Source organism: Rhinoderma darwinii, chromosome 12, assembly GCF_050947455.1.
Source record: "Rhinoderma darwinii isolate aRhiDar2 chromosome 12, aRhiDar2.hap1, whole genome shotgun sequence".
Lineage (NCBI taxonomy): Eukaryota > Metazoa > Chordata > Amphibia > Anura > Rhinodermatidae > Rhinoderma > Rhinoderma darwinii.
This window is the reverse complement of record NC_134698.1, coordinates 4,733,110-4,757,788: the sequence shown is the minus strand read 5'-3', so window position 1 is coordinate 4,757,788 and position 24,679 is coordinate 4,733,110. Positions and strand designations below refer to the sequence as shown.

The 24,679-nt window shown below is 40.8% G+C and overlaps 1 protein-coding gene across 1 annotated transcript in view; it reads left to right on the top strand.

The window, feature by feature from the left end:
* Positions 1-24,679, top strand: part of LOC142665025 (Fc receptor-like protein 5) — a 57,751-nt gene that overhangs the window by 4,948 nt on the left and 28,124 nt on the right. The window contains exons 5-9 of the mRNA XM_075844559.1: positions 456-737; positions 1,789-2,070; positions 3,230-3,333; positions 24,276-24,351; positions 24,413-24,673. Of these exons, the coding sequence (XP_075700674.1) occupies positions 456-737; positions 1,789-2,070; positions 3,230-3,333; positions 24,276-24,351; positions 24,413-24,673 (1,005 nt within the window). The remainder of the gene's footprint in view (positions 1-455; positions 738-1,788; positions 2,071-3,229; positions 3,334-24,275; positions 24,352-24,412; positions 24,674-24,679) is intronic.

The following is a 24,679-nucleotide window of genomic DNA, read 5'->3' as shown; positions in this document are numbered from 1 at the left end:
TAAAGGAGGCACCTCTTCCTATTCAAAATGTCAGCTAATTAATATTGTTGTGGCAAAACATGAGAGCAGCACAGATCAGGGTAGGGGGAGAGCCATAGAAGACCACAATATATCTTTGTGTAATGTGCGGATTGAAGGCGAAGGTGCTGGATTGTCGCAGAAAAATGTAATGAAGACCAGGGGAGGATGGCAAAACAACATTCATTACAAAGACCGGTGCTACTGTAATTTTCGAGGGTTCAACGGTGGCATTCCTGTAATAGAGTGCTCTCCTTAACTCCTATTGATCCTGATCGATTTGCTTTCCATAGTTTAAATTTGTATTTTAAAAAAAAGTTAAGGCATGTCTGTACTCAATGCTTTCCCGGAATCTGCAATTCACCCCCAGTGGCAGATATTGCCCCACCCCACTCCATCACTCCACTAACTTGGATCAACATTTTTCTCTCTTCTAGGGGGCTTCACTTCTCCAATGATTAAAGGAGCGTCAACTACTTTGGTAGAAGGCGATCTCATGACTTTGACGTGTGACACGAGTGTTAACTCAAACAGACAGAATACAGAACTGCAGTTTGCTTTCTACGGAGATGGACGGGAGGTTCAGAAATTCGGTTCATCTAATAAATATAAAATTCAGTCCGCTCACCTGGAGGACTCTGGGAATTATGAATGTGAGATAAGAACTTCAGACAGTAGTGTTAGGAAGATGAGTCAAAAAATACCTGTCGTTATATCTGGTGAGTAGAAGTCATGTGATATGTTTCCTGAAAACCAAAATAATCTGTGTGCTTGAAGTGTTAAGCAAGGAAATATCTGTTACGTTCAGTAGGCTGTAGGTTTGTCGTAAATAATTCTTCCTCTAATAACTCCACCACAGATGGAAAGTCCATAGTCTTAGTAGGGAACCAGTGGGAGTCAATCAAGATCTAAACATGTTTGTGGTACTGTAGTATGGAGATGGTAAATATAGAGATGTCCATAAAGGTACATGTGTAACCATCTAAGGTCAGTAAGGAGGGGATAAGGCTGGGAGAAATAGGTAGTGGGGGTTTAAAATCGGACACATGGATCCAAGACAGACTTGGTTCATCAGGTGATCTAGCAGGTGGATATATCCGAATAATGTTCTAAAGATCCTTCAATTTCACAAATCATTTACACTAAACTAAGAACTATTCTGGACAATATTTTAAAGGACAGTGCCCAAAATTTCGAGACATAACTTGAAACTCCTGAGCCTCAAGGAATAATCTGTAACAGGACCCCTCAGCTACCACGTGCCATTTATAATACTGTTGTCTTCTTATACGGCAAAGGGACCTTTGGACCTCCTCAGGCACCAGGGCACAGGTGCAACTGCTACCTCTACACCCCCTATAGCTAAACCCATGCAGAGATTAATAATTTATGCCACATCATCTAAACATGTCTTAAGGTTCAAATCAGTGGAATCCAAAAAGGTAGATCTTCATTGACATTTCTTGGAAAGCAACCACACAACTCTAAAGTGAAAACAAGGACCAGGACAGGGGCGGCTGAGAATGGTGGTTACTAATCTCCCATCAGTTTGAGATTCCTACCAGTGCTCTAGTCTTCTGTACCCCCAAATCCACAATGAAAAAAGGCCAAACCTTGACCTAAGTTCTCCCATGTCTTTTGGTTGTTTCCATTCTCTCTAACCCTTGTTGCATTGGACTCTTATATGGAAGAAAAATGTGTTTCTGTGTCATGGGAACTGTGGGTTAATATAAAACACCTGAGTTGCATTGACATTCTCGTCTCCTCCAGAGCTCTTCTCGTCTCCAGAGATAAATGTATCCCCAGATCCGGTGGTAGAGGGTGATGTCATGACCCTGACATGTGACACACGTCTTAGTCCGGACAGACAGAATACAGAACTGCAATTTGCTTTCTACAGAGGTGATAAGAATATCCAGGAATTCAGATCATCCAATAAATATGAAGTTCAGTCCACTCACCTGGAGGATTCTGGAAGTTACTACTGTGAGGTGAAAACATCAACCAACAATGTGAGGAAGACGAGTCACAACTTACCTGTCCTTGTAAAAGGTAAATAATAATTATTTCTATCTATCTATCTATCTATCTATCTATCTATCTATCTATCTATCTATCTATCATCTATCTATCTCAGATCTGTCTATCACATATCTATCTATCTATCTATCTCATATCTATCTATCTATCTATCTATCTATCTATCTATCTATCTATCTATCTCATATCTGTCTATCACATATCTATCTATCTATCTATCTCATATCTATCTATCTATCTATCTATCTCATATCTATCTATCTCATATCTATCTATCTATCTATCTATCTCAGATCTGTCTATCAATCAGTCAATGAATCAATCAATCATCTCTTATCTATTTTTCTATCTATCGGTCTATCTAGCTCATATCTATCATCTATCTATTTAGGATCAATAGAAGAAGAGTCATAAAACTATTATTAAGAAGTCTTTATAATTGGTGACATTGGCAATGTGAAGTTGGGAGCTCAGTTCCATCCACACTTTTTGTTAAGGTGGCGCTTCTCAGGAGTTCACCAATATGGGCATTTCCTATATTAAAGGGGTTTTCCACGGCCGGACAATTGATGACCTATCCACAGGATAGGTCGTCAGTATATAATCGGTGCAGGTCCGACACCCAGACCCCGGCTGCCTCCGAGCATTGGATGTTTTGAACGGTATGCAGTAGTTGGAGCCGGAAGCAGATGGCTCCGACCACTGCATAGCGGCCGTTCTGCAGCTCTGCTCCTATTCACTTGAATAGTACTGCAATTTGGCCGCTATTCCGTGATAGGAGCCATTTGTTTCCGGCATCGACGTCCGGGGTTGCAGGCAGCTGGAGCAGCTGATCGGTGCGGGTTCCGGGTGTCGGACCCCCACTGGTCCTATACTGATAAAATATTTGGTGGATAGGTCATCAGTTGTACAGTCATGGACAACCCCTTCAAATGCGAACTGTTGCATACAAGTCTTGAAAATGGAGGTCGGACTACGACAATGTTTTATTTATTTGTATAGTAAAGAGAAAGCTTATAACAAGTATAAAACCGATGCATGAGGCGAAACGAATAATAATTATATAAATATAAAAGTAAAATATCTAATTGTAATTTTAGTATTGGATTTTACCTATAATAACGTAGTAAACCCCAAAACCTATGTACTGACCACTATTTATTTTTTTCAGGTAGACAAAAGAATTACATGTTGCAAAACATATTCAGACTGATATTGTCTGTCTGCTTATTAATTGTTTTGATAATAATCATTGTCTATCACGTGAAGCAACACGCCTAAGCGTACAATAAAATGATTCAGAAGTAATATGTATAACTTATACCAGCTGTACATATATAATTATATACAGAAGATACCCAGGTTATACCAGCATGCTCCATATCACTATATACAAGAAGATGTATAACTTATACCAGCTGTACATATATAATTATATACAGGAGATACCCAGGTTATACCAGCATGCTCCATATCACTATATACAAGAAGATGTATAACTTATACCAGCTGTACATATATAATTATATACAGAAGATACCCAGGTTATACCAGCATGCTCCATATCACTATATACAAGAAGATGTATAACTTATACCAGCTGAACATATATAATTATATACAGGAGATACCCAGGTTATACCAGCATGCTCCATATCACTATATACAAGAAGATGTATAACTTATACCAGCTGTACATATATAATTATATACAGGAGATACCCAGGTTATACCAGCATGCCCCATATCACTATATACAAGAAGATGTATAACTTATACCAGCTGTACATATATAATTATATACAGAAGATACCCAGGTTATACCAGCATGCTCCATATCACTATATACAAGAAGATGTATAACTTATACCAGCTGAACATATATAATTATATACAGGAGATACCCAGGTTATACCAGCATGCTCCATATCACTATATACAAGAAGATGTATAACTTATATCAGCTGTACATATATAATTATATACAGAAGATACCCAGGTTATACCAGCATGCTCCATATCACTATATACATGAAGATGTATAACTTATACCAGCTGTGCATATATAATTATATACAGAGGATACCCAGGTTATACCAGCATGCTCCATATCACTATATACAAGAAGATGTATAACTTATACCAGCTGTACATATATAATTATATACAGAAGATACCCAGGTTATACCAGCATGCTCCATATCACTATATACAAGAAGATGTATAACTTATACCAGCTGTACATATATAATTATATACAGAAGATACCCAGGTTATACCAGCATGCTCCATATCACTATATACAAGAAGATGTATAACTTATACCAGCTGTACATATATAATTATATACAGAAGATACCCAGGTTATACCAGCATGCTCCATATCACTATATACAGGAAGAGTATAACTAATACCAGCTGTACATATATAATTATATACAGAAGATACCCAGGTTATACCAGCATGCTCCATATCACTATATACAAGAAGATGTATAACTTATACCAGCTGTACATATATAATTATATACAGAAGATACCCAGGTTATACCAGCATGCTCCATATCGCTATATACAAGAAGATGTATAACTTATACCAGCTGTACATATATCATTATATACAGAAGATGCCCAGGTTATACCAGCATGCTCCATATCACTATATACAAGAAGATGTATAACTTATACCAGCTGTACATATATAATTATATAAAGAAGATACCCAGGTTATACCAGCATGCTCCATATCACTATATACATGAAGATGTATAACTTATACCAGCTGTGCATATATAATTATATACAGAGGATACCCAGGTTATACCAGCATGCTCCATATCACTATATACAAGAAGATGTATAACTTATACCAGCTGTACATATATAATTATATACAGAAGATACCCAGGTTATACCAGCATGCTTCATATCACTATATACAAGAAGATGTATAACTTATACCAGCTGTACATATATAATTATATACAGAAGATACCCAGGTTATACCAGCATGCTCCATATCACTATATACAAGAAGATGTATAACTTATACCAGCTGTACATATATAATTATATACAGGAGATACCCAGGTTATACCAGCATGCTCCATATCACTATATACAAGAAGATGTATAACTTATACCAGCTGTACATATATAATTATATACAGAAGATACCCAGGTTATACCAGCATGCTCCATATCACTATATACAAGAAGATGTATAACTTATACCAGCTGTACATATATAATTATATACAGAGGACACCCAGGTTATACCAGCATGCTCCATATCACTATATACAAGAAGATGTATAACTTATACCAGCTGTACATATATAATTATATACAGAACATACCCAGGTTATACCAGCATGTTCCATATCACTATATACAGGAAGATGTATAACTTATACCAGCTGTACATATATAATTATATACAGGAGATACCCAGGTTACACCAGCATGCTCCATATCACTATATACAAGAAGATGTATAACTTATACCAGCTGTACATATATAATGATATACAGACGATACCCAGGTTATACCAGCATGCTCCATATCACTATATACAAGAAGATGTATAACTTATACCAGCTGTACATATATAATTATATACAGGAGATACCCAGGTTACACCAGCATGCTCCATATCACTATATACAAGAAGATGTATAACTTATACCAGCTGTACATATATAATGATATACAGACGATACCCAGGTTATACCAGCATGCTCCATATCACTATATACAAGAAGATGTATAACTTATACCAGCTGTACATATATAATTATATACAGAAGATACCCAGGTTATACCAGCATGCTCCATATCACTATATACAAGAAGATGTATAACTTATACCAGCTGTACATATATAATTATATACAGAAGATACCCAGGTTATACCAGCATGCTCCATATCAATATATACAAGAAGATGTATAACTTATACCAGCTGTACATATATAATTATATACAGAAGATACCCAGGTTATACCTGCATGCTCCATATCACTATATACAAGAAGATGTATAACTTATACCAGCTGTACATATATAATTATATACAGAAGATACCCAGGTTATACCAGCATGCTCCATATCACTATATACAAGAATATGTATAACTTATACCAGCTGTACATACATAATTATATACAGAAGATACCCAGGTTATACCAGCATGCTCCATATCACTATATACAAGAAGATATATAACTTATACCAGCTATACATATATAATTATATACAGAAGATACCCAGGTTATACCAGCATGCTCCATATCACTATATACAAGAAGATGTATAACTTATACCAGCTGTACATATATAATTATATACAGAAGATACCCAGGTTATACCAGCATGTTCCATATCACTATATACAAGATGATGTACAACGTATACCAGCTGTACATATATAATTATATACAGAAGATACCCAGGTTATACCAGCATGCTCCATATCACTATATACAAGAAGATGTATAACTTATACCAGCTGTATATATATATAATTATATACAGAAGATACCCAGGTTATACCAGCATGCTCCATATCACTATATACAAGAAGATGTATAACTTATACCAGCTGTACATATATAATTATATACAGAAGATACCCAGGTTATACTAGCATGCTCCATATCACTATATACAGAAGATGTATAACTTATACCAGCTGTACATATATAATTATATACAGAAGATACCCAGGTTATACCAGCATGCTCCATATCACTATATACAAGAATATGTATAACTTATACCAGCTGTACATATATAATTATATACAGAAGATACCCAGGTTATACCAGCATGCTCCATATCACTATATACAAGAAGATATATAACTTATACCAGCTGTATATATATAATTATATACAGAAGATACCCAGGTTATACCAGCATGCTCCATATCACTATATACAAGAAGATGTATAACATATACCATCTGTACATATATAATTATATACAGAAGATACCCAGGTTATACCAGCATGCTCCATATCATTATATACAAGAAGATGTTTAGCTTATACCAGCTGTACATATATAATTAAATACAGAAGATACCCAGGTTATACCAGCATGCTCCATATCACTATATACAAGAAGATGTATAACTTATACCAGCTGTACATATATAATTATATACAGAAGATAGCCAGGTTATACCAGCATGCTCCATATCACTATATACAAGAAGATGTATAACTTATACAGCTGTACATATATAATTATATACAGAAGATACCCAGGTTATACCAGCATGCTCCATATCACTATATACAAGAAGATGTATAACTTATACGAGCTGTACATATATAATTATATACAGAAGATTCCCAGGTTATACCAGCGTGCTCCGTATCACTATATACAAGAAGATGTATAACTTATACCAGCTGTACATATATAATTATATACAGAAGATACCCAGGTTATACCAGCATGCTCCATATCACTATATACAAGAAGATGTATAACTTATACCAGCTGTACATATATAATTATATACAGAAGATACCCAGATTATAGCAGCATGCTCCATATCACTATATACAGGAAGATGTATAACTTATACCAGCTGTACATATATAATTATATAAAGAAGATACCCAGGTTATACCAGCATGCTCCATATCACTATATACAAGAAGATGTATTACTTATACCAGCTGTACATATATAATTATATACAGAAGATGCCCAGGTTATACCAGCATGCTTCATATCACTATATACAAGAAGATGTATAACTTATACCAGCTGTACATATATAATTATATACAGAAGATACCCAGGTTATACCAGCATGCTCCATATCACTATATACAAGGAGATGTATAACTTATACCAGCTGTACATATATAATTATATACAGAAGTTACCCAAGTTCTACCAGCATGCTCCATATCACTATATAAAAGAAGATGTATAACTTATACCAGCTGTACATATATAATTATATACAGAAGATACCCAGGTTATACCAGCATGCTGCATATCACTATATACAAGAAGATGTATAACATACCAGCTGTACATATATAATTATATACAGAAGATACCCAGGTTATACCAGCATGCTCCATATCACTATATACAAGAAGATATATAACATACCAGCTGTACATATATAATTATATACAGAAGATACCCAGGTTATACCAGCATGCTCCATATCACTATATACAAGAAGATGTATAACTTATACCAGCTGTACATATATAATTATATACAGAAGATACCCAGATTATAGCAGCATGCTCCATATCACTATATACAAGAAGATGTATAACTTATACCAGCTGTACATATATAATTATATAAAAAAGATACCCAGGTTATACCAGCATGCTCCATATCACTATATACAAGAAGATGTATAACTTATACCAGCTGTACATATATAATTATATACAGAAGATACCCAGGTTATACCAGCTCGCTCCATATCACTATATACAAGAAGATGTACAACTTATACCAGCTGTACATATATAATTTTATATAGATAATACCCAGGTTATACCAGCATGCTTCATATCACTATATACAAAAAGATATATAACTTATACCAGCTGTACATATATAATTATATACAGGAGATGCCCAGGTTATACCAGCATGCTCCATATCACTATATACAGGAAGATGTATAACTTATTCCAGCTGTACATATATAATTATATACAGAAGATACCCAGGTTATACCAGCATGCTCCATATCACTATATACAGGAAGATGTATAACTTATACCTGCTGTACATATATAATTATATACAGAAGATACCCAGGTTATACCAGCATGCTCCATATCACTATATACAAGAAGATGTATAACTTATACCAGCTGTACATATATAATTATATACAGAAGATACCCAGGTTATACCAGCATGCTCCATATCACTATATACAAGAAGATGTATAACTTATACCAGCTGTACATATATAATTATATACAGAAGATGCCCAGGTTATACCAGCATGCTCCATATCACTATATACAAGAAGAGTATAACTAATACCAGCTGTACATATATAATTATATACAGAAGACACCCAGGTTATACCAGCATGCTCCATATCACTATATACAAGAAGATGTATAACTTATACCTGCTGTACATATATAATTATATACAGAAGATACCCAGGTTATACCAGCATGCTCCGTATCACTATATACAAGAAGATGTATAACTTATACCAGCTGTACATATATAATTATATACAGAAGATACCCAGATTATAGCAGCATGCTCCATATCACTATATACAAGAAGATGTATAACTTATACCAGCTGTACATATATAATTATATAAAGAAGATACCCAGGTTATACCAGCATGCTCCATATCACTATATACAAGAAGATGTATAACTTATACCAGCTGTACATATATAATTATATACAGAAGATACCCAGGTTATACCAGCATGCTCCATATCACTATATACAAGAAGATATATAACTTATACCAGCTGTACATATATAATTATATACAGGAGATACCCAGGTTATACCAGCATGCTCTATGTCACTATATACAAGAAGATGTATGACTTATACCAGCTGTACATATATAATTACATACAGAACATGCCCAGGTTACACCAGCATGCTCCATTTCACTATATACAAGAAGATGTATAAATTATACCAGCTGTAGATATATATATATATATATATATATATATATATATATATATAGTGTAATAATCCAGGAGGAAAGGTCCTGGATAATGTGTACGTGTCACTGAGTTTGCTTGCTTCAGTAATGCAGATCCTGGTATTTGGGGTCCAGGATTTAGGCTTGACTTGGGTGGGAAGGTCAATCCCATACTCCATTGAGGGTTTTCCACCTGTCTTCAATCAAGGAAAACAGATAGAGCATGGTGTGTGAGGGGGAGACAAAGAAGCTGCACATGTTATGCTGGCTGTAGGCTGGACAAGCTTTGTAGCTGAGAACTTCTGCTATACCCCTACCACACAAACGGTGAGACCAACCTGGTTTATTTATAACCTCTTACCTGAAGTAAGGACTGCTGTGTTATTATTTACTGCTTATGATATTCTGCTGAAGAAAGCTGCTTTAAGTTGGACTTTATTTTTCTGGTTTAATAAACTAAGCCTTGACAACTGAAGCTACCCTGTACCTGTGTCCATGGCTACTATATTCACACGCCTAGTGAGCCACATCTCCACAATAGAAAATACCCAGGTTATACCAGCATACTCCATATATAATTATATACAGAAGATACCCAGGTTATACCAGCATGCTCCATATCGCTATATACAAGAAGATGTATGACTTATAGCGGATGTACATATATAATTATATACAGGAAATACCCAGGTTATACCAGCATGCTCCATATCACTATATACAAGAAGATATATAACTTATACCAGCTGTACATATATAATTATATACAGAAGATACCCAGGTTATACCAGCATGCTCCATATATAATTATATACAGAAGATACCCAGTCTATACCAGCATACTCCATATATAATTATATACAGAAGATACCCAGGTTATACCAGCATGCTCCATATCACTATATATAAGATGTATAAATTATACCAGTTGTACATATATAATTATATACAGAAGATACCCAGGTTATACCAGCATGCTCCATATTGTAACGTCCATGGTCGCTGACCACGAATTCCTCCGATCCTGTCGACCCCCTTCTCTCCAGAAATGTCTGCACACGCGGCTGTCCTGTTCCACAGCCACCACTGGGGTGCGGTCGTGCACTTTATCTAGCCTTATTGAGCCACAGTGCACACAAGTGTGAGATTGAGCTGATTGCTCCCAGATCACCCTGGACTATAAGAAGGGCTCTGCCCCTCCCTTTATTGCCTGAGCTTTCTTGTCGTTACTCTAGTCTGTCTTTGCGAATGGTCTCCTAAGTGGTTTCCAGTTCCCAGTGGTTCCTGTAACCTGTACCCTGTGTTATCCTGGTTCAAGTGCTGTATTGAGTACCACGCCTGCCCTGCTACACCACACCTGGTGCCTGCCTGCTGCCTAGTCCCAGCCGAGCCTGTATTGCTACTATCTGAGCTACCACAGATACACCTATACTAACTATAGACTGTGACCTGTGTCTTGTTGGCCAGCTGCCATAACATTAAGGTGGTATGGCTCAGTGGGTCCAAATACCCAACGTGACAGTAAGCTCAGGCCATGGACCCCGCTGGTCAATCCAAGACCATGATGACCTCACAAGAGATGTGGGCGTATATGCTAGACCTCCAGTCTCGACAGGACCAACTCCTCCAGGCATTAAACTTTATTGCACATCAACTGGATGTGCAAGCTGCCGTTTCTCCTACTACACCTCCTGGCAGTACAGATCCTCCGACTACGCCTCCTGGCAGTGCTGATCCCCGATTTTTCTTTGCCGCTACCTCATCGATATGATGGAGACGCGAAGACCTGCCGTGGATTTTTGAACCAGTGACAGATTCACTTTAGCCTGTATGCAAGGGCATTTTCGACTGATGTCGCAAGGGTCGCTTTCATCGTCTCTCTCCTATCTGGGAAAGACAAGGACCAGAGACCCGTGACTTCCAGGGGTTCCTATGGACATTTCGCACTGTTTGAGGAGCCTGGACAAGTCTCGTCTGCAGCCCCCTCCTTGCGGAACCTACGCCAGGGAGACCCTTCCGTGGGCGAGTACGGCATCCACTTCCGCACCCTGGCGGTAGAACTGTTGTGGAACAATGAGGCCCTGGTGGCTACATTTTGGTGGGGACTATCTCCTGATATTAAGGACAAGCTTGCCTGAGATCTGCAGTCTACCATGGATGACCTCATCCTTCTGGCCGCCTGGATTGATATAAGGATCCGAGAACGGTTCCAAGAGGCTCGCCGAGAGGGAGGACTCCCTAGCCTGGTTCCTACTTTGCAGCAACCCCTGCAGTCCTGATCAGCTGTTCCTCCAAAGGAGTCTTTGAAGATGGACCATCTCAAGCTGTCTACCCTGGAGAGACATCGCAGACGCACTTTGGGACTGTCTATATTGCAGCATCGGAGGCCATCTTGTGCGTCTGTGCCCCCAAAAGCCCCAGAGCCTAGGGTTGGTTGGAGAGTCAACCCTGGATGAAGAGGGACTTTTTTTTTTTTTTTTCAATTGTCCATTCCCGTGACCAAAACGTCCGGCGAGAGAACGCACCGGGTCACTGCTTTTCTGGACTCTGGATCCGCAGCTAACTTCATGCGGAAAGACCTGGTGGATCTTCTCCAGTTGCCCACAACCCCTCTGGAGAGGCCTTTGATGATTGCATCTGTGAATGGGCTACCTCTGCCAGACCCGGTTGTAGCTGTGACCAAGCCGCTGAGGCTCCAAGTGGGAGCCCTCCATTCCGAGCTCCTCTCGCTCTTTGTCCTGGCTAAGGCAGTCAACCCTTGTCATTATTCTGCGTTCTCGGACGTCTTCAGCAAGAAAGAGGCGGAGACGCTGCCACCACACCGGGCGTATGACTGTCCTATCGAGCTGATTCCTGGTGCATCCCATCCTCGTGGTAGGGTATATCCTCTCTCCTTGCCAGAGACTCTGTCCATGTCCGCCTATGTTAAGAAGAACTTGGAGAGGGGCTTCATACAGAGGTCTTCCTCCCTGGCAGGAGCCGGGTTCTTCTTCGTCAAGAAAAAGGATGGTTCTCTGTGTCCCTGCATTGACTACCGGGGTCTAAACCAGATCACTGTAAAAAATAGATATCCGTTGCCATTGATTTCTGAACTGTTTGATCGTATACGAGGAGCCAAGATTTTTTCGAAGCTAGACCTGCGTGGGGCTTACAACCTAATCCAGATTCGCCGGGGTGATGAATGGAAGACTGCATTTAACACCAGTGATGGACACTATGAATATCTAGAAATGCCCTTTGGCCTGTGTAATGCTCCCGCTGTCTTCCAAGAGTTTGTTAATGAAGTCTTCTGTGACCTCCTCTATGTTTGTGTTGTGGTCTATCTTGATGACCTCTTGAGTCATTGGATCTAGAGAAAAAAAAATCATCAGAGACCTGTCCGTCAAGTTTTGCTGCAGTTAAGGGAGAATCGTCTCTACTCCAATTTGGAGAAGTGTGTGTTTGAGATAAATGCTCTACCCTTCCTGGGCTACATCATCTAGGATCAAGTCCTCATGATGGATCCCGAGAAGATAAAGGCCGTCTTGGAAAGGCATGAACGCCAACGTGTGGACTCCTGAGGCGGAATCCGCATTTAATAGCCTGAAGACTGCTTTCACATCAGCCTCTATCCTCCATCATCCAGATGTATCTCGACTGTTCTCGTTGGAGGTGGACGCCTCCCCTGCCGGTGCTGGTGCACTCCTGTTCCAATGGCAAGACAGTGGTATGTGGCTATTACTCTAAACTCTTCTCTTCCGCAGAACGTAACCACTTGATTGGGGATCGGGAGTTACTGACCATCAAATTGGCCCTGGAGGAGTGGAGACATCTACTAGAGGGCGCAGTTCATTCCATCTTGATATTCACAGACCACAGGAACCTCACCTATCTCCAAACGGCCCAACGACTGAATCTCCGTCATTCCAGGTGGTCGCTGTTCTTTGCCAGTTCCAGTTTGAGCCCCACTACCTTGTCCAGGTCATTTGAGACCGAGGATACTATGGAGTCTCCACAGAATATCATTGATCCATCCTGCATCATCCCTGTCAATCCTCTGCAAGTTAGAGACATTCCCACGGGGAAGACTTTTTTGCGTCCGGCAGACAGAAGAAGAATCCTCCGCTGGGGACACAGTTCCAAACTGGCAGGTCATGTGGGTGCCCGTAAGACCTGAGACCTAATTGCTCGTCAGTTCTGGTGGCCCACACTGCCCAAAGACATCACAGACTTTGTCTCCTCCTGCACGGTGTGCGCAGCAAATAAAGTTGCCCACTCCAAGCCGGCTGGCCTTCTCCAGCCGCTGCCTGTGCCCGATGCACCCTGGCAACATATTGCTATGGACTTTGTCACGGACTTGCCTCCCTCTGCTAGTTGCAGTACGGTCTGGGTGGTGGTGGACCGATTCTCCAAGATGGCTCATTTTGTTCCACTGACCGGCCTACCTTCTGCTTCCCGACTGGCCAATCTCTTCATCCAACACATCTTCCGTCTGCACGGCTTGGCTCTGCATATTGTGTCGGATCGGGGGGTTCAGTTCACCTCCGTTCTGGAGAGTCCTCTGCGGACTCCTCGTTGTGAAGTTGTACTTTTCCTCAGCCTACCATCTCCAGTCCAATAGTCAAGTCGGGAGAATAAATCAGATTATGGAGAAATATCTACAACACTTTATCTCCAGGAGCATGATAACTGGGTGCAGCTGCTTCCTTGGGCGGAGTTCTCCTACAACAACCACACTGAGTCCACCGCCTCCAGCCCATTCTTCATTGTCTACGGCCAACACCCACAAATACCTCTCCCTGTTTCCACTATGTACCAGGAACCTGCAGCTGACTCTACATTCAGGGACTTTCTACAAATCTGGCAGCAGACCCGATCTATTCTGCTGCCGGTCGACCGCATGAAAAGAAAGGCAGATACAAGAAGACGAGAGCCTCCACTGTTTCTTCCAGGCACTAAGGTCTGGCTGTCCTCCAGAAATATCGGGCTGAGGGTGCCATCGTACAAGTTTGCTCCCGGGTTTCTCTGACCCTTCGAGATTTTGCAACAAATCAACCCTGTCTCCTACAAGCTTCGGCTGCCTCCTACCCTCAAGATCCCCAACTCCTTCCATGTCTCCCTTCTGAAACCTGTGGTCCTGAAACACTACTTTAAGATTCCTAGGCCTGCAGTGGCTCCCTGGACACCAAAAAAGTAAGAGGAAGAACCTTTTATTTAGTAGATTGGAGGGGGTTTGATCCAGAAGAGAGGTCCTGGGAGCCAGAGGAGAAGCTCAATGCTCCTACCCTCATTAAGAAGTTTCTCTCTCGTTCTGGTCCCAAGAAGAGGGGGGGATACTGTAACGTCTGTGGTCGCTGATCACGAACTCCACCCATCCTGTCGACGCCCTTCTCTCCAGAGATGTCTGCACATGCGGCTGTCCTGTTCCACAGCCACTACTAGGGTGCGCTCGCGAGCTCTGTCCAGCCTTAAGGTGCCGGAGTGCACACATGTGTGAGATTGAGCTGATTGCTCCCAGAAAAGAAAAACATGGGGAAAATAGGGGGAGGAGGGATCCTCCAGCTCACCAGCTCAGCGTCCTGCCCTCAGAACTCGCCCGGATCTCCGCGACGGCACACGGCAAACAACAAAGAGATAGTAGAGAGATGATCCAGCGACATACGGTGAGTAAAAGGAAAAACTTGTTTCCACTTTATTGAACAGTCAATATGACAGTAGACACACAGGAGGGTGAACGCAATGTAGGTGGTCTTCCAAGGCAAATAATAGAAGAATGAGAATGCTCCCAGATCACCCTGGACTATAAGAAGGGCTCTGCCCCTCCCTGCATTGTGTGAGCTTTGTTGTCGTTACCCTAGTCTGTCTTTGCAAATGGTCTCCTAAGTGGTTCCCAGTGTTTCCAGTTCCTGTAACCTGTATCCTGTGCTATCCTGGTCCAAGAGGCGTATTGATTTGGAGTCGTGCTGCGCTGAGTACCACGCCTGTCCTGCTACACCATGCCTGGTGCCTGCCTGCTGCCTAGTACAAGCCGAGCCTGTCTTGCTACTGTCTGAGCTATCACAGGTACACCTATACGAACTATAGACTGTGACTGTGGTCAGCTGCCATACCGTTAAGGTGGTACGGCCCAGTGGGTCCACGTAACCAACGTGACACACATCACTATATACAAGAAGATGTATAAGTTATACCAGCTGTGCATATATAATTTTATACAGAAGATACCCAGGTTATACCAGTCTGCTCCATGTCACTATATACTAGAACATGTATACGTTTTACCAGCTATACATATATAATGATATACAGAAGATACCCAGGTTATACCAGCATGCTCCATATCACTATATACAAGAAGATGTATAACTTATACCAGCTGTACATGTATAATTATATACAGAATATACCCAGGTTATACCAGCATGCTCCATATCACTATATACAAGAAGATGTGTAACTATATACCCGCTGTTCATATATTATATACAAAACATGCCCAGGTTATACCAGCATGCTCCATATCACTATATACAAGAAGATGCATGAGTTATATACCAGTTGTAATGTCCGTGGCTGCGGGCCGTCAGCTCCAATCCCCCCAGACATCCGCAGTCACGAGTCAGCAAGCGCTTTCCCCAGCCTCCTCCTCATGAGATGGCTGTGCTCGCTTCCACTCACCTCAGCCGGATCGTGCCCACTCTTACAGAGGCAGCGTGCACACCGGACTTTTGATGAACTTTGAACCTGTGAGTACCCTGGACTATAAGAGGGATCCAGCCCCATCCTTCTATGCCTGAGCGTTGTTGATGTTTCCCAAATTTGTCTATGTGATGGCCTCCTAGTGTGTTCCTGTTCCCTGCATTCCATACTATCCTGGTCGAGCACTGTGCTGTGCCAAAGTCGTATTGTGCTGTATCCCACGTCTGACCTGCTTCACCTCGCCTGATGTCTAGCTGCTGCCTAGTCCCAGCCGAGCCTGCCTTTACTGCTGTCCGAGCTGCCACAGGTACCTATACGAACTATAAACATTGAGCTGCACCCTGTTGGCCAGCTGCCTTACCGACAAGGCGTTCCACAGTGACACCAGCTGTACATATAGAATTATATACAGAAGATACCCAGGTTATACCAGCATGTTCCATATCACTATACACAAGAAGATGTATAACTTATACCAGCTGTACATATATAATTATATACAGAAGATACCCAGGTTATACCAGCATGCTCCATATCACTATATACAAGAAGATGTATAACTTATACCAGCTGTACATATATAATTATATACAGAATATACCCAGGTTATACCAGCATGCTCCATATCACTATATACAAGAAGATGTATAACTTATACCAGCTGTACATATATAATTATATACAGAAGATACCCAGGTTATACCAGCATGCTCCATATCACTATATACAAGAAGATGTATAACTTATACCAGCTGTACATATATAATTATATACCGAAGATACCCAGGTTATACCAGCATGCTCCATATCACTATATACAAGAAGATGTATAACTTATACCAGCTGTACATATATAATTATATACAGAAGATACCCAGGTTATACCAGCATGCTCCATATCACTATATACAGGAAGATGTATAACTTATACCAGCTGTACATATATAATTATATACAGGAGATACCCAGGTTATACCAGCATGCCCCATATCACTATATACAAGAGGATGTATAATTTATACCAGCTATACATATATAATTATATATAGAAGATATCCAGGTTATACCAGCATGCTCCATATCACTATATACAAGAAGATGTATAACTTAAACCAGCTGTACATATATATTATATACAGAAGATACCCAGGTTATACCAGCATGCCCCATATCACTATATACAAGAAGATGTATAACTTATACCAGCTGTACATATATAATTATATACAGAAGATACCCAGGTTATACCTGCATGCTCCATATCACTATATACAAGAAGATGTATAACCTATACCAGCTGTACAGATATAATTATATACAGAAGATACCCAGGTTATACCAGCATGCTCCATATCACTATATACAAGAAGATGTATAACTTATACCAGCTGTACATATATAATTATATACAGAAGATACCCAGGTTATACCAGCATGCTCCATATCACTATATACAAGAAGATGTATAACTTATACCAGCTGTACATATATAATTATATACAGAAGATACCCAGGTTATACCAGCATGCTCCATATCACTATATACAAGAAGATGTATAACTTATACCAGCTGTACATATATAATTATATACCGAAGATACCCAGGTTATACCAGCATGCTCCATATCACTATATACAAGAAGATGTATAACTTATACCAGCTGTACATATATAATTATATACAGAAGATACCCAGGTTATACCAGCATGCTCCATATCACTATATACAGGAAGATGTATAACTTATACCAGCTGTACATATATAATTATATACAGGAGATACCCAGGTTATACCAGCATGCCCCATATCACTATATACAAGAGGATGTATAATTTATACCAGATATACATATATAATTATATATAGAAGATATCCAGGTTATACCAGCATGCTCCATATCACTATATACAAGAAGATGTATAACTTAAACCAGCTGTACATATATATTATATACAGAAGATGCCCAGGTTATACCAGCATGCTCCATATCACTATATACAAGAAGATGTATAACTTATACCAGCTGTACATATATAATTATATACCTGAAGATGTCTGGATTCCATATTATTCCATTGCTCATTAGAAGAGATCTCCGATATAATGTTATGAATTAAGCAAGGAACGATATGGAAAATAGTTAAAGGGTTTTTCGCATCCCTGACTTTTATGGCATATCTATAGAATGCGCCCTAAATGTCCGACAGAGTTGGGTCTACCCTCCTGAAACCGGCATCTATCTCTAGAACGGGACACCTTGACCTCCGTCCTACATTCTCCCACTATCACTGATCTCGCGCTGCCATTTACTTCTATTAGCGTTGCGAAAACGGCGCAACTCAGGGATCTTGATTGTTTCCGTACTTTTGACCATCTCTTATCTCAGTGGCCGGAGAGGAGCAATAGCAGGTAAGTTGGGATCAGAGGGCTCCGTTCTAGAGATCGGTGCAAGTCCCAGAGGTGGGACCTGCATCTATCACACATTCATGGCATATACTGTGTATATTCCATAAATATCCAAGAATTTAAACAAATTTGTCTTATAAAGCAGAGTTTTTGTTACATACTGGTATAGTGAGAGTCACTTAAAACTTCTTTTCAACCAATGGTTGGAAAAACTGTTAAAAATTGTCTATCATTCACGTTGTCCATCTCGTCCTAACCTAGTCCTGCAGACACAGCTGCCTACCGGAAAACATAGTGCCTACTGTAACATGTTGTAGAGGAGGGGTAATGGTCTAGGGCTGTTTTTTTAGGGTTTGGCTCCTTATTTCCTGTAAAGGGTAATGTTAAAGATACAGCATACAAAATATTTATGGGAACAGTCTGGAGTTCAGCCCGTTCCTGTTCCTACCAGACTGTGCCCCTGTGGACGCAGCAAACTTTATAAAGACATGGGGTGAGGGGTTTGGTGTGGAGGATCTCGAGTGACTGCCCAGAGCTCGGACCTCAACCCCATCCAACTTTTTTAGGATGAATTATCTCAATTGCAAGCTATATCTTCTCCCAAACCTCACAAATTCCCAATCAGCAAGGGCATTTGACTTCACATTTGGAGGCAGGTATTTCGGGCACTGTATTACTTGTGTCCTTACACTTGGCGGCCTAGTAGCACCTCTGTACAATGAGTTGATCCTTTGAACACCAGGTGAAGTTGGCGCCATGTTTTTTTTTCCATACACAGAACCCTGTTCTCTACACAGAAAGTGAGTCCTCCGCTTCCATCTGCTCTTTTTGACTTTTATAGTCAACACATACTGATAAAGTAGGTCCTTATCTGCTTATATTGCTTTAATAATTTATGGGGTTGTCTTCTTCTTCTCTTTTTTTTTTTTCAGGGCTTCAGAACCAGCTACCAGTTTTTATAGAATTTTATGGTCTTAACCTACAATATTTTCAGGTTACAATTTTCATCTTAGAACAATTGTAGCTCGAGGATGGGCTGTGTATGCAATGTGTAAAGGTCAGCCTAGCATATCCTGTACTAGTGGTGGACCTTCTTACCTATTCTAGTGCTCTGTGGTCTATATGGACATGTAAAAACTGTCTCATATGTGTGACTCAGACACAAGTCCTCAATAAACTTGAGTTTGCACGTTGCAGTCACCATGTCAGCCCGGGCCCTGTTCATCATGATCTGTAAGTACCGGAATATTCTATAGTTCATTTGTTTTTTTGTTAGTAATTATTATATATATCAAGTTACTGGAGATGAGGAAGACCAGGGTATTGAGCACTGCGGTGTCAGGTCAATATCTGATTGAAGTACTAGGGTGTAGACCACCGGTGGCGTACTAGGGTGTAGACCACCGGTGACGTACTAGGGTGTAGACCACCGGTGACGTACTAGAGTGTAGTAAGGTGTAGAGCACCGGTGACGTATCAGGGTGTAGACCACCGGTGAAGTACTAGGGTGTAGACCACCAGTAAACAAAGGGTTTTTCCACCCACAGTAACCCTAGGAAAATGAAAACAACAGTGCGGCAAAGATATGGGCAAGAGATAGAACATTAAAAATCTCTACTGCTGAGCTATGGAGACCTCATCTGGTGAACATTCAGATACCTATAGGTACACTATATGGAGAAAAGTATTAGGACACCTCCACATTACACCCTCAGGAGATTTTATGAAATCCCATTCTAAATCCATAGACATTAATATGGAGTTGGTCCCCCCTTTGCAGACAAAACATCTTCCACTCTTCTGGAAAGGAGTTATACAAGATTTTGGAGTGTCTGTGGGATTTTCGAGTATTTGTGAGGTCAGACACTGATGTTGGGGGAGGGGGCCAGGCTCGTAATCTCCATTCTAGTTCATCCCAAAGGTGTTGGATGGGGTTGAGGTCGGGGCTCCGTGCGGCCAGTCAAGTTCTTCCACACCAAACTCACCCAACCAACCAGCCATGTCTTTATGGACCTCGTACACTGGGGCACAGACACACTGGAACAGGAAAGGGCCGAACCCCAAATTGTTCCCACAAATTTGGAAGCTACAATTGTCCAAAATATTTTGTGTGCTGAAGAATTAAGATTTGCCTTCACTGGAACGAAGAGGCCGACCCCTGAAAAACACCCCCATAGCATTATCCTCCTCCACCAAACTTTACAGCTGGCATAATGCAGTCAGGCGGGTAACGTTCTCCGGGCATTCACCATACCCAGACTCGTCATCAGACCTTCAGATAGAGAAGCGTCACTCCATAGAACATGTTTCCGCTGCTCCATAGTCCAGTGGCGGCAGCTTTACACCACTACATCCGACGCCTGGCATTGTACTTGGTTGGCTATGGGTTTGTTACAATATTTCAGGGTAGGTGACCGCTCTGAGTGGGAGTCTGGGATGGATGAAATATTTTTGCTGCTGCTGTGTTCAGCTCACAAATTGCTTGCACTCATACAATGTTACAGACCTAGCAGCTGCGTGAGCAGAACTAGATCAGGATGGATTTCAACTTCTGGTATTTCAGTAATGAACATTTGTAGTCACTGAAAACAAGCAAAGATCTGAAAAGTGGGGAGAATTAGAAACACAAAGTAGAAATTTTCATCACTTTCCATTCTACAATGACTAAGCTTCGTTTATATAAGACTTTAAAGGGTGATCTGTTGTAGAAAACTCGAATATACAGGACCGATGGGGCATTCTTAGTTCATTGAGAGAGGTCGCTGACCAGGACCCCTATATATTAAAAAGAGCAGGTGGCTACAGTGAGCGTCTCATGCTCTGGAGGACTCAGCATGTATATGGATTACACGGAAAACCATGTAATGATTAATTTCCCCTGTGGTGGCGCTGCAGGGAAATTGAACAATTACAGCTGATCACTTGTGTCTAATAAATCACATTGCAGATTCACTGTGGAAGGGAAGTTTTACTAGAATGGGGGGTGCAATTTAAAGGGTTGTCTCTTGAAGATGACCCCTATCTTAAAATGGAGTCAGCACAACTTCTCTAACTGCCTATGATCAGCTGCCATCTCCAATGAAAGCCACGGCCACCCACACTTTTCCGTTGCAGCGGCCACCTTGAGGTAAATGAATGTCCTCCCATGTAAAGGATGGACGCGGCGGGGTCCCAAGTAGGACTAATAGGGCATATGGATGGGGTTGTCCCTTTTTAAATGGCTGTAAAAATTTAGTGAATGTGACTGAGTAAAATAACTTTAATTTCAAAACTCGCTAAAATCAGGGGTACAATCCACACCGTGAAAATAACCCCCTGTGCTCAGACAATACAGCAAAGAACGAGACTGTGATTCATCAGCTGATTCAGTTATGAATCTTTACGGACGAACACGATCATCGTGATACATGGGGTTAATGCGTTAATTGTTTCAGCTTTCTATAAACCCAGATATCATCAGGGGTCAGACTTCATATAGACGACGCATCTCCCCTCTCGCTGGGGCCGAACCCCCGCGTCAGCCAATCCGATCGCAGCAACGTCACTGCTGACGTGTGGCCGTTCTCCGCAAGTCAGACATGTGATCCGACCAGCCAACACAACCCACCAGCGGCGCTGGTATACAGATCGCTACGGGGAAGCCTCCTCAGATATACTCGTCACCGAGGAGGAGTTACCCGGGCAGAGTAGGGTGCTATACAACTTGCATCCCGGCCACCCACGATAAACATCATGCCAATCCATCACTACAGGAAAAGATCGCTGAAGCAATATCAAGGATTTAGTCATAGTGGACAAATATTTAGGAGAAAAGAGCATCGTTTTATATATATATATATATATATATATATATATAGCCCTAGTATGCAATGGCTACATAGGCCACACAATATTGTTCTGGTTCTCGTGCCAGTCCATACTATTCGGACATACGACAATATCAAGATTTGTTTCTTTACATCGTTAATTTTGATCATCAACGAAACGATAGAACAGTGACCCACGTAGATCCCGGGGCCGCGAGATTTTAATAGTTACCACCACTCCGTACAATGATAATAAAAGTAAGGTCATAATAGAGAGGGAATGAGAGCAGGTTACAGCTTATCAAGATCACACAGCAGCTACATCGGGGCACTGACGGAATTCCCGGTTGCTTCAGAGTTCTGAGAACGCGACTAGCTGTAACAATTGTCCGGCTCATTAACCCCGTGTATCACGATGATCGTGTTCGTCCGTAACGATTCATAACTGAATCAGCTGATGAATCACAGTCTCGTTCTTCACTATATTGTCTGAGCACAGGGGGTTATTTTCACGGTGCGGATTGTACCCCTGATTATAATTTAGTGAACCCTGATTACTAAACCAGTATTTGTATTGTTATGTAAAGAATCATCTCTGTCTCTTTTGCAGCCCTGACCATGAAAACTACGGGTAAGACTAAGAACTTACATTATAATATTGTAATATACTATTTGCTGTTCCAGTCCTACCTGAGATCGATGCATACATTTCAGATTGGTCAGCATTCTCCGAACAGGATAGGCGACGGATTATAAGACATTTTTATACTGACCTAATTCTGCTTTTATTGTTGAACTTGTTACAATGTGTCGTACATAAGAGCATTAAGAATCTGGACTTCAGGGCAAGATAGAGAAATGGGCGACCGCTTTGTTTGACTCAAACAGGCTTAAAGAGGACCTGTCACTAGGCCATGTAATTGAACTGGTAACTGACCTGAATAGTGCGGTCTCCCTGATTCCAGCGCTGTTTTTCTTTTTTTCCTGAACCTCCCCGGCCCAGAGATATGACCACTGTTGTATTGGCTTCCTATATGCTAATTTGCTGTACTGTAGTTATACAGCAGGGTGGAGCTAACTTCCCTGCCTCTGATCCTGACCAATCAGCGTGAGGCAGTTTGTGGGTAGTTCACGCCCTGTTAGCTAACTACTGCAAATTAGCATATAGGGAGTCAACACAACAGTGGGCCATATCTCTAGAATCAGGGGTCCAGGAAAAAAAGAAAAACAGCACTGGAATCAGGGAGACGGCAATATTCAGGTCAGTTTACCAGTTCAACTTATATGACCAAGTGACCGATTCTCTTTACCTCATCTATGGCCGCCATCAGGCCATTGCCGGGTACTGCTATCGTGGGCCATGAAAAATTAGTCTAAAAAAGTGGCCCACACTCTTTACGGCCACCCGCTACCCACTATTCATTGGCCCCACTACATATATTTCAGAAATTAATCTGTAATGTTGTAGGATGCATATATCGAGCAGTCGGATACATGTCAAGATTGGTGTACAGTGTGTCTACAACACATAATAATTTGACGCATTCCATACGCTTTATTTTTTTGGCGCAATTTGCTACAGAGCTCTTGCGCATTCTGCTTAGTAAGTACTTTTCATTTTATATAAAGATCATATTGTCCCCCTTACGTTCCGTTCCATCGGGTCTCACATATTTGAAGTGCCCATCATGGAGGATGACTGAAAGTAAGGGTATATGAAGATCAGTGACCTTGGTCATCCCTTTTTTTTTTTTTTCGTCTTAAAGGATTTTCTATTAAACCGCATGTGATCTTTACACCAAACTGGAACAGGATATTAACCTTTGACAAAATTATCATCACATGTGAGGTGGGTACATCTCTACCAATGGACATGACATATCACTGGTACAAAGATGGCATAAAGCTGCAAACAGTTGATAGGAGCATTACCATCGGCTCCGCTCAACTTAACAACACGGGAGAATACCAATGTCAGGTTGGTGGTGGTAAAGTAAGTGATCCTGTCACGCTGGAAGTCATGATTGGTAAGT